At 42.9% G+C, this 12,572-nt stretch overlaps 1 protein-coding gene across 3 annotated transcripts in view; it reads left to right on the forward strand.

Annotated features, from left to right (window-relative positions):
- Nucleotides 1-12,572, forward strand: part of LOC119399743 (neuropathy target esterase sws) — a 210,073-nt gene that overhangs the window by 176,082 nt on the left and 21,419 nt on the right. For all 3 annotated transcript variants that reach the window (XM_049417014.1, XM_049417015.1, XM_049417013.1), the window contains one exon: nucleotides 11,299-11,447. In XM_049417014.1, coding sequence (XP_049272971.1) covers nucleotides 11,299-11,447 — 149 coding nt within the window. The remainder of the gene's footprint in view (nucleotides 1-11,298; nucleotides 11,448-12,572) is intronic.

The following is a 12,572-nucleotide window of genomic DNA, read 5'->3' on the forward strand; positions in this document are numbered from 1 at the left end:
ATTGATGTAATAGAAATTTCTTGATTGTTTTCTTGATACTTTTTATCATTTGAACAGTCTTTCCGGTCCTGTGAAATCCGATTTAACGAGCTTTTACTGTATTTGTTAAAAATATTGATGACATAAATGAAAGAATCTGTCCTCTACATTCGCTCAATCTTAACTCTTCTTTTCAGTGCAACAAGCCTCATGAAATTCAGCCTAATGAGAAAAACTACTTTGTTCTCGTGTTTTTAGATTGGCTATTTTTATTTTTAGATTATTTTTAGATAACTAAAGTTTCCTCTTAGGAGCTGGCCTATTCTTGAGTGCTCTTGCTGACCCATTGCTTTATTTGTTTGTTTATATTTATTTAAGTGTCTGATTATTGATTAGCTGATATCACTTGGTCATCCAGAGACAGGATTTTTTTTTTTTCTGGGTGTACAAGAGAAGACATCACTGCTGATGTTTTCTCATTCTGGCTCTTTGTAGCCTTTACACTCTCTTTTCAAAAACTTGTCACATGTATTGTGTGGCTAAGGAGGCCTTTTTAATTAGACTGTAAGGCTGCACTTATGGTACATCTGCTTACCTCAGGGGCGTTACATTAACAGCTGATACATACTATGATAGTGGGATAAATGTAAACGTACTTGTAATAATAGAAGATGTCATGCTTTTTTTTTCTTGTAATGTCTGCCACTATATCTGCCATCTAAGTGTGACACATGTAAAAATTTCTACATTATGCAATACCAAGCTTTGTTCTTCTTTGATAATGTTTGAAAATACACAATATTACAGATATGTGTAACTGTTCTTCATTCATTTGCTGCTCAGTATTGACTGTGGAAGCATTTTGTTAATAAAAGTTTGGCTCCAAGCCATGGTATATTTGAATAATATTTGCAAAATACTGTGGCATCACTCAGAGTATTGACTACATTTGTTGATTTACCCAACAAACTAAATATTTCGATATTTCATTTATTAACCCCCCCCCCCCCCCCCGCCTTCTCAAGATAAATATGTTCACACGTTTCTGGGAATTTATATTTAACGGGCTGCTAAAGGCAAATATTGTGTTCACATGGACTGTTAAAATACCATTCCAAAAAAAAAACATTACATTGCTTGTTCCATGCCAAGAAAATGTTTACTTTTAGAAGGAAATCACATTGAGTACAGCAGGTGCAGAGCTGGATAAAACAAAAGTTGTCAACCATCCATGTTGTTCTTAAAAGCTTGTTTCTACAATATAACAGGCATGATGTGCATCCAGCTCCCGCAGCTGCCTTCAGTTACTCATTGTCAATAGCCCCAAACCGCCCGAGGCAGTTCCTTCAGCCAATGAGCATTATGTGTGCAGGGTTTTGGGCAGTCCTAGACCATCTAAGACAAATTAAATGGACCTATTGACTTCTGTGCTCGCAGTGCCCAAAAACATAGCCTGTGAGATTTGTAGTTATTCAAGGGAAGCCATCACTACAATGTGAGATTGGATACAACCTTGGGTAAAGTCAAAAAGTTCTTTTTTTCATGAATCAAACAGGTGGTGTTTAAAAAAAGGGCAGCCATGATGTGTTTCGGGCTTTTGAGATTTGTGATTGCTGCTCACTGGCAACGAGGAAACCGTCGAGGGGATGCAAATTTGGACACCACCTATTGAACTGCACAAATAGCATTTTATTCTATGTGACAGTGACACTGTAACGGCCATTTTTTATTGATTGCTTGAGTACTAGTGACAGAATTATGCTGATGAGCTGCTACATTGTCGAGCTAGTTCTAGAATATCCTGCTGGAGTTCCAAGTTGTGTGCGACATTTACCTTAATTTTTCAATTACTAAATCACTGTTGTCAATAATGTTGGATGTTTAGGTACTCTCAAGCACTAATCCATCACTGTAGCCTAATTTGTTGCTTAAATTTATTGCCTTGTTTAAAAAATGGAGCAAAAAGAATAAGCAATTTAAGAAAGCTATGTGATTTTAAACCAGTTTTTGTTTCCATTTCTCTAGGGCAGTGATTCGGGCTAGTTCATTGTTCATCGTAAAAACAGTGCATCACAAAAGAATTACAGCTATAGTCAGCATGCCTACTGTTACCTTAATAGCACACTGGGTTTGGTAAACCTGTATATTAGTTGCAACAGATCACAAAATCTGATGTATAACCTGTGCTGGTCATCCTACTTGCACTGTGAAATTTTCTTGTACTCTCCTGACTCAAACCTGTCTTTTTTTGTGTGGCAGCAATATGCAGCTGTGTGCAAGAGCAGCTGTTTTTTTATTTTCTTTATCCTTCAGGAAGATGCGTTGCTTGAAAGAGCACTTTCGTATATTAATGTTGAGACCTCAAATGTTTGCATTAGTCTTGTGATGCCACCATTGCAGTCATCGGAAATAGTGAAGTAAGTGAAAATAAGTGGTGGATACTCTTATGGTGCATTCAGACGACGGACCAAATCCAGATTTGGAGTGGCGGATGGCGGGTCACGTGACCTCACATCAGCGATTCCCCTCGTCCATGCGGCTCATGGACGGATGACCCCAACCTGTTTTTTACATCGTGATTGTGGCAGTGGAACGCCGCAGCTTTAGCGGACAGGCTGGCTGGCGACCAGTGCACTTTTCTTCTACTCGAGCCGTATGGCTGTCCGCGCAGTTGACTTCAGCTCTGCTGGCACTCAGTTCAGTTTATTTCTGGGGCCGTATTCTAAGACGATCACCTTTAAGATATCTATCACTTTTAACACGCGCAGATTGGCAGGTTAGGGAGTAGCATGTAGGTTGTAGCTTTAATCATTGCACGTGCAAGATTCTGCGGCAGGCAAAGTGGCGCTGTCACCGAACGCGGTTGTCTCAGAACACGGCCCATGTTTGAACACTGATCTTATGGTCAAGATGCGAACCAAGAGAATGAAACATAATGTGCAGCAGTGTATTGTGCACTGTCGGTACCTGTTATCCGCAAAACAAAAAAATTTAACTGCCGATATTGGCGCATCACTGTAGCCTCCCTTCGTATGCGGCGCCCCAGCAGCGAGGTCAGTCTTCAGCAGCTCTCCGTAAAGCAGAATTTTCTTCCCATCCAGCCATTCCGCCAACAACACCGTTTTCACCGAAACAAATTGCAGTCCTCGACAATGCTCGACAAAGGTCGGCGAGCTTCACGTTCTGTCAGCATCCGTGTTCTTGAATACTCTCAAACTGGTTCGCTGGCAGCGGGCGCAGGTGAGCGCAGAGGCTGCGGTCGAGAGTAATCCAGCTGACTAATGCTAGGACACCATCCGTCATGTGGATGTGCCTGCTGGCAGATGATCCGCGGAGTAGCCGTCCGCGTCCACGTTAATTCCCGATTCGGTCCATTGTCTGAATATTCAGACGAAGGACCGAATCCGGATGTGGCAAGACAGATGGTGCATCACGTGACCTCACATCAGTGATTCTCCTCATCCACGCCTCGTCCACATGGCTCATGGATGGATGAGCCCAACCTGTTTTTCACATCAGGATTCTGGCGGCGGAACGCCACAGCTTTAGCGGACAAACAGGCTGGCAACCAGTAGTACACTTTTCTTCTGCTCGAGCCACACCGCTGTCCTCGCAGTTGATTTCAGCTCCGCTGGCACTTAGTTCAGTTTATTTCTGGGGCCGCATTCTAAGATAACCACCTTTGAGAATATATCTCTTTTAATGCACACTGATTGGCGGGTAGAGAGTAGTGGGTGAGTTGTCGCTTTAATCATTGTACACTCGGGATTCTTCGGCAGGCAAAGTGGCACTGTCACCGAAAGCGGTTGTCTCAGAACACGGCCCATGTTTGAACACTGATTTTAATGTCAAGATGCGAACTAAGAGAAGGAAACATAATGTGCAGCAGTGCAATGTGCACTGTCGGTACCTGTTATCCACAAAGAAAAAAAAAACTGCCGACATCGGCACATCACTGTATCCCCCCTTCGTATGCGAGGCCCCACGCGTGACAGCAGCAAGGTTGTCTCCAGCAGCTCTCTGTAAAGCAGATTCTTCTTTTAATTCAGCCATTCCGCCAACAACACAGACTTCACCAAAACAAATTACAGTCCTCGACAATACTCGACAAAGCTCGGCAAGCTTCGCATTCTCTCGGCTTCCATGTTTTTGAATACTCTCAAACCGGTTTGCTGCCATCAGGCGCAGGTGAACGCAGAGTCTGCGGTTGAGAGTAATCCGGCTGTTCTCTCCTAGGGCACCGTCCGTCGCGCCTGCAGGCGGATTATCCGTGGATTAGCCGTCCGCGTCCATGACAAATCTGGATTCGGTCTGTCGTCTGAATGCACTCTTAAAGGGGCCCTGCGACACTTTTGCGACTGCCTTGTTTGGTACTGCACATGCGTGTAGGTATGAATGCCGAGACGAACGCAAACAGAATTATGCAAATCGGTGGACGAAAAGTAGTTTTTAGTCCTCAAAGTTCAAAACTCAAGCTGTCGACAACGAGAAACGTTTTTTTCGCATCTCACTCTCCCGCTGACGTCAAAGGCCGGTTCCAATCACCGCGTGCGTCTTATAAAGACATACCGGAAATGTCACCTCATGGTGGCCTTCACACAGTACATTGCTACCCCTCTTTTTGACGGCGTTGTTACCATGCTTACGACAAACCACATGCGTCAGCTAGCAGATGCTCCCATGATTTGTCGTGTAGTGCACAAAATGAGTCTAGAAGACCTAACAGACCTCGAGCGCGAGCTCTTGCGACGCAGCGATCGCTTGCATGTCATGCACGCCATTGCAAATTGAAAGTGTGTCGCTGATCTCCGTGCAACGCGAGGATGGCTCCATGGGCCCAGACAAAACGCTAATGCCCGATGACGCGGAAAGCGTCGGCTGGTAAGCGTTTAGAATTTTTTTTTCGTTGACAGCATCATGCCGAACTGAGCGTTGCGTGTTTCGCAGGTGCCGGTGTGGCCGGTGTCGCTCGATGCCGCAAAAGGCAAAACGTGGAAGAGTATCGTTTGATTACCATTCCACAGCGCACCTAGCGTCGTTTTCCTTGTTTTGAAAATATATCAGTTAGAAACAGGAATCGTTTGTTTCTGAGAAAGCATAAAAACGGGTTTTGTTCCTCTTAGGCCTCGTAATATGGCCTAGCTACCACCATATGAATATTGCACGTCACGTGCCGCGTCAAGCCAATCAAAAACGAACGGTCTTTGTCGTCACTGTCACATGACATCACGTCACTTCCTGTAACAGAAATAGCCGTTGTGTGTTGCCATAGTCCGAAATCAAGGTAGTTTATCCCGTGAATTAAAATTATAAGCGCTTCGATTTCGGCGTTGCCACTTGTGCAACAATATTGTTGCATTCCACAGTACCAGAAGAACCGATGAAAAAGACATGCTCAAATTGTGTCGCAGGGCCCCTTTAAGGTTTGGTATTTAGTGGAAGGCTTCAAATCACATAATCGAAAATGTAAAAGATGTGCTTTATAAAATGAATAAATCAGTAAATTTTTATTGCTAAATAGGGATTGCCTTTCTGCATGCCTGACAAGGGGGTTTGGTTGAGTCGAAAGCAGTAGATGCTTTTTTTGTGCAACATTATCGTTGATGTTGGAGCATTATGGACAGTGTTTAGCATATTGCAAACTGAGAATGCAGTGTTTAAAATTGCTTGCGTTTGAAAAGTCAGAATCTAACACACATTTGGTACATGTTAAGTTTTCTGATGACGTAAGCCGGTATTGACATTTTCTTGTTCTTGATTTTATTGTAAATCGGTTATTTTTCTATGCTTTAAATATGAGGTTTTTATCTCAAGACTTGAAATATTGTCTTTGAATGAATACATTCCTTTTAAACTTTCAGCTGTCTTAAAGCTTGTGCATCATTCTAAATTTTCTTTAGGTTTATGAGTTGTTAGTAAATAGCACATGACAGTTCATGTCTGCACTGATATGTGCAGGTAATCGTGAGAAGCCTGTGAGTAATATGCATCATCATTGTTGGCATTTTGAACAGTTACTAGCTGGTTTGAAACAAGCAGGATTATTCTTAGTGTATAAAAACAAATATGCAAGTGCATTTCTTTGTTCTTTCTCACTTTAAGTGGGCTTTCCATTATGAGAAGTAGATCCTACAAGATGTTCGCTAATGAAAGAGGTCACTTCATTGTTGCATACATTTTTAATGGAGTCATCTCTGAAATAGTTCTATTGGGCAAATCAAACGGGCAAATACTAGAGGCTCACTGTACCCTTTATGAAAGTTGGGAGATATGTGGGATCAAAGGCCGCCTCCTTGCAAGTCTCCACGCATGGTGTATTCGGGGCTTGCGACCATTCGCTAGCGGCCCGGCCGGCACACATGACCGTCTCCGTTCCATTTCTTTTGTTTTCTAAATAAGTATGTTAGTGAGCTACACAGACATGACTGGTCTCAAGCATTTCTTTCGTGAGGAACACGTGGTCACCATGGGCTGAAACATAACCGTGGAACAAAAACTCTATATTTCAATCCGCGTCCAGATTTCACTCGTTACGTACATCCGTATCGTTGTTTCTGGAATCCGGACTCAAAATCCCCTTCAGAAATTACCTATATATGAGATATGTCAAAGGCCTCCTTTCAAATGGCAGCGTCATTTTGTTCAAACTCTCTCCGACCCCACCATCTTCACTGTTCCCGGGCCTTTGGAGCTAAATTTCGCGACTGCGGCCCGCCGGCTATAAGCTGAGTTTGAGACCCTTGTTGTATATGTAGATGACGTAAACCTGCAATGAATTTCCATGTTCTACTTAGCTGCTGGCGTAAGGGATTCTAGAAAATGCTGTGATATACACTGATTCTCTAAGTGTAGTAAAAGCCCTGAGAACTCTCAAAAAGCATAAAAACCCTGTCCTTGTGTCACTCTATTCACTCCTGTGTACGGTCCACACACTCAAACAGCATGTCGTGGTGTGCTGGGTGCCAGGGCACCGAGAGATACAAGGAAACGTGTTGGCGGACCAGCTATCTGCATCCGCCCACGAAAATGCTGCCGCCAGTGCACTCATTTCCGTTCCTGCCCTTGACCTAAAACCCCTCCTTAAAAGAAAGCTCAGGGCTCATTGGCAGATCACATGGGATAGACAAACACTTAAACTACACGTTATCAAGCCTCATCTTGGTAACTGGCCACCAGTATCAAAGTTACGCCACACAGAAGTAATACTCACTAGGCTAAGAACAGGACACACATACAGTACACACTCACACCTTCTCTCTGGCGGTGACCCACCTTTGTGTGAGAGATGTGGTGAAGCACTAACCGTGCCTCACTTTCTAATCGAGTGTAATGATCTAGACACGCTTAGAAAACAACATTTCATATTACCCTACCGACAACAATTACCATTTCACCCATCAATGTTCATCGGTAGGGAACCTGTTTTTAAACATCAGTCACTGTTCGCGTTTTTAAAAGATGTGCATCACTTTCACGTGATTTACCCAGGCATTCCGTAGCACGGCCTCCTAACAGAGGCTGCTGCTGCGGTAGTTACACTTAAAAAAGCACCTGCCTCGCAGCCCTTGGTTTCAAGGGCGCTGACGAAGCATTTGTGCTCGTGCCATATACCCTTAGTTTTATTATTACAACAACCCGACATTCATTCTCTCGACACACACACTTCACGTCACGCTCATGATTTTAATGCTTATACGTTTTACCCGCCCTAGGGCGCGGAATTTTAGGCCCCTATACAGCCACGTAACATCATCATATATCACATCCCTTACATAGCATTGTAAATCACCGACCATTGCTACACTTTATCATTATTCATGGCGCTCTTTGGCCACGCATGGCCCTTGCGCCATTAAAACCCACATATCATCATCATATACTCACTAACGTGCAATTTTTTAGCAATTTTTCTTGAACGAGAGAACATGTGCAACACAGAAATGTCTCAGACGTATTGCGTAGCTGCACGAAGCATCGCAGGACACCGCTGCTATTCGCGCTATTGCCGCTTATAGCTCCCTTTACGTAGCGATTAGTAATAAGAAAAATATTTAAGAAGGCCTAAAACTGGAAAACAAATATAAGTAAAATAGGTGGTTGTTTATCAAACATTCACATTGAATGAGTACAGAAACACGATACAGACGGCGCCCTTAACAGCTATGATCACGAAGTATCGTCAACTTACCTGTTGAGACCAGGCCCATAGCCAAAAATTTTTTCGGGGGCGGGGGGGGGGGCACTTGCTGAAAACCTTGACTATTTGAGAAAAACACATATTTTCATTATTTATTTTTGGTATAACCACCTACTTCACCAAAATTTCGGGGGGGGGGGGGTAGTGGCCCGGGTCACCCTTAGTCGTCCCGCCCCCCCGGCTAAGGGCTTGGTTGAGACAATGTGAAATTCAGTGCCTATGGAAAATTGCCTGAAACGGCTCGTTGGGACGCTCATGAGTAAAACGGAGCATTCAGTAAAACGTTTCTCGAATCCCCTTCCTAACATCTTTAAGATGGCTCTTCCATTTTTATAATGCAAACTCAATTTCGCTATTTTCTTAAGCGGTAAGTAGAATATTTTGTACTGTATACTCAAGGCGCGCCCACATAATAATATATTTGTTTTCAAAATCGCCTTGGCAACGTGTAAATGTGTAAACAGTAGTAGAAATAAAGCAGACAGAAGAATAAAGCAGCAATCTTTTTTTGGGAGCGCGTTACAAAAGACATACTGCAGTGACCAGAGCGGAAAAACAGTGCAGAGACCTAGGTAATGTATGTGACGCAAAATTACAGCTAAGAAAGCACTTGTGCCTTGTGCTAATAATCAAATTATGATTTCATAAATTTTTTGAATAAATGCAGATGGAAGTGAAAAATACCGTACGCCAAGATATTTTCTGTTAGGTAAACGCTTGCTCTATTAGATCTAGCATCAGTACCTGTGGTGCTAAAGTTGTTAGAATCTTATTTGCATATAAGTTAATTCATCGCATGCAAGTCAAACTTATATCCTCGAGATCTTTTAAATCGCTAATATCTAAAATCCACTCGACGCAAAGCAACCCCATTCTTGCGCGCATCACATTTCGTTACGGATCAAGACGCAAAAGAATCTGCAATAACGACACGGTAACAACATCAGAATTTGCGCGATAGACGCCGCACGCAGTGGAGCACGCGGCGCAGGACAGTGGCTATGAGCAAGTGTAGCGGCATTGGAGCAACTAAAAAGAAAAGAAATCGAGAAAACAAAAGGTACGTGGGCTAGGCGTAGACGTCCGCGTGCTTGTCTTCCTGATCCACCCTCACTGGACGACTCTGGCGTAAAAATAACGTCACTGCTCTTAGACTTATTCAGATCGCTTAGTGGCACCAGTACCAGCTTGAGAAGCGGAGTTTGGCCAGCGATTATTGTTTCGCACGGCTTTGTTGCGATAGAAGTATCTTGTATCTTAAAATACACGATACATTATCGAATGTATCGGAAATACAGATACAGATACTCGTCTTTCGAGACGTATCGCGATACAGATACAAGATATCCAAAGTGTATCTAAGATAGTATCTAAGATACATGTATCTTCGATACTGCCCAGCACTGGTAAGGAACCATGGAGGAACCATGATGCATAAAGAACAGAAGCGCAACTTTCGCCAATAGTGTGCTTGCCATGTACGTTAAAAAGACGTACAAGTGCAACATTAAAAATGTCAAGCAACCATTGAGCTCTGATAAACAAAGCATCCATAGCGACTGTAACTTTTATTGTGGAGGCCCTATGTTCCTTCAAATGCCAACAATGAATCCAGGCTGCAGCAGCTGATGATGCTGTAGTATACCAGGGCCGAGATTGTGTACCCACTCTAAAAGCTAGCGAATACTTTTGCTGCATGCAATTGGTCAAAGTTCACACATACATCTGCCGCCCTTGACAAAAGTGTGAGCCTCAACCAATCTTGCACAGCAGAAATGTTCATCTGTTTTTAGAACTGGTTTAGTGTCCCAGTCCAGCTCACTGTGGTAGTTATGGCAAAATGTCCCCTGCCACAAGGTGGCGTCATATCCCTATCAGTGATAGGACTATGTTAATCTTTTTTTTTTTTTATCTGGAGACAGTTCTGACATTATAAAGAAATCTATTCTGGTAGCTATTGTGCACTCTTACGCATCAGTTAGTATTGGGGTTTGAAAAGTTGAAAAGGGAAGGCAGCCTTCCAAGTCAAACTCGCAGCCACATGTACCAGGGTAATACTTGTCTAAGATGTTCATGAGTCTTGCCAGGAAAGTTGTTGCAGGGAGCCTTTATTGGGTCAGAATAAGAAGTTGACACATGCTGGTGTTTATTGTGAAATAAAATGTGGGAGTTATGCAGGTAATTGTGGAGCTTGTACCTTATTGAAATGCATCTGGGGTCACTTACAGTTTACAGTGGTTGCATATTCCTGTATGTATTATATTTCTTGATTGCATGGTTCAGTGTGCAATATCCATCAACTCCCCTCTAATGTTTTCATACTAGATGTGCCTCTTCATGTGAGGTTCTAGTATGTTATTGCATCTTGAACTATCCAGCAATGTGACTTAGAAGTTTAAAGGAAATGCCCAAATGAGCATTGAAATGTACTGTATTAGATGGGCACAGTAGTAGTACAAGTGCTACTGATATTTCCATGTAATACTCATGGTTCAACATACACAGCACAAACATCTGAAAGTTTAAAACCATGTAGATGGAAATCTATACAGATCTGTACATGTGGCATCAGTAGTGGCCTTTCAGCATAGTGCAGATGTCAGGTGTTCACTAGGAACTACAAAATTCATGCAAGTGACTTGGAACCACACAATAGGAGAAACTCTAGGTTCAGGCTTTTTAAAATCTTGGCCAGGTTTGGGGAAATAACTATTTCGAAGTTAAAATTAAACTGGATTTCTTTAATGTGTGCCAGTTTCCAGCTGTCATTTTTTGTTGTTGTTTTTCACTTCCTATAAAAACATATGAATGTGATTCTGCTGTAGCTGGTTTATGCTGTATGCCATCAGCCTGCCACATCTTTGTTTTGTGTTTCTTCGTTTTCTTCCCCTTTGCTCAGTACTGCCAACCTTTCAATACAGGGACAGCAAATTATCATTAATGAATCTGTGTAAGGATATAGCTTGCCTAAAATCCTCTGCTGATCACTATGCAATTTATCAATTACACGGGTTCTTTCAGGCTGTTTAAAAATTTATCAGCATAAGATTTTGCATTGTGATCTTGATGAAGCAGTTATTGTAAAACAATATGTGTTGCTGTTCTCTTTGCTAAATTTACAGCGGACATTATGCGAGAGATGGGGGCTGAGACTATCATAGCTGTTGACGTGGGCAGCCAAGATGACACTGACCTCACCAACTATGGCGACTGCCTGAGTGGCTGGTGGCTTCTTTTCAAGCGCTGGAACCCCATTTCAAGCACTGTCAAGGCAAGACCCTTTTATTTTTTTATTATAAATTATTCTCATAAGCTGAAACAGATATTGGTTTACAGAAATGATTTTTCACTTTCACAATCTATAAGAAGTCGATCAAATAAGGACCAGCTTGCAAAAGAACAAAGTGTGGCTGTTAAGTGGCTAGTCTTTTTCGCTAACATCTTATTCCTAAATTGCATTTGCCTTTGCTTACTTTTATTTGTGCTAATAATCGCAAAGGCTCGACAGAAGAAACAAACATATCAAGCTGAAGTGTTGTACCTATTCAATTATAAGATCTGTTTGTTGCTGCTAGCTGACAGACTGTTCAGGATGACATTCTGGGCACAATAAATGGAAATACTATATTCGCAGTGAGATCGGGCTACAGGTGGCAGCACCGTCGCCGCACTAGTGTGGATAGGCAGTTGTCGGTGCGTATACAAATGTACACAACAGCGCCTCATTGTGAGCGATTTGACCTGATTTCCAGCAAACAAAATTCGTTGACTGCAGCTTTCTGGTAATATGTGTGCTCTTCATTCCCGAATTAATGCACGAAGCACGCCGAACGTTACTATTATACTTGTGAGAGAAGCGCATCCTGCCAATGAACGGGTTGCCCGCCTGCGGCAACAGTCGGCGTTTTCGCAATGGATGACAATTTCTTGTTTTATTTGTACAGTCAACCACAAAAGTTTGCGGACCACGTGAGCGCGTGCCAAACTGCTTGTCCGCGCCACCTAGCGGCGCGCCATCTACTGTCGACCGCAGTGCTGGGCCGGAAATGGGTCTTATTGTTACTGACTGGCTTTTCAATTTTCCACTGCCACGAAGCGCATTGTTAGTTCGCAGTTTTCACGCAAAGCGCTTATCTGCAGTATGACCGTCACACTTCTACTTTGATAGCAGGATCGAAGCTATCACGGCGTGCAGTTGGGTAGGTATCACTTTGTGAGAAAGATAGCGACTGATAGCAGTTATACTGATAGACCGCGGCTGCCAAAGAGCGCGTCTCGTGAAAAAGTGAAAGGCGAAAAATATTTGTGCCCAGTCAGAAAACAGACAGGCCACCGATTAAGGGAGGGTGCGTCTCGGGCGCTGCGCTGCTGTCGATCGCCGCTGACGTAGCAGAAA

This window comes from Rhipicephalus sanguineus, chromosome 1, assembly GCF_013339695.2.
Source record: "Rhipicephalus sanguineus isolate Rsan-2018 chromosome 1, BIME_Rsan_1.4, whole genome shotgun sequence".
Lineage (NCBI taxonomy): Eukaryota > Metazoa > Arthropoda > Arachnida > Ixodida > Ixodidae > Rhipicephalus > Rhipicephalus sanguineus.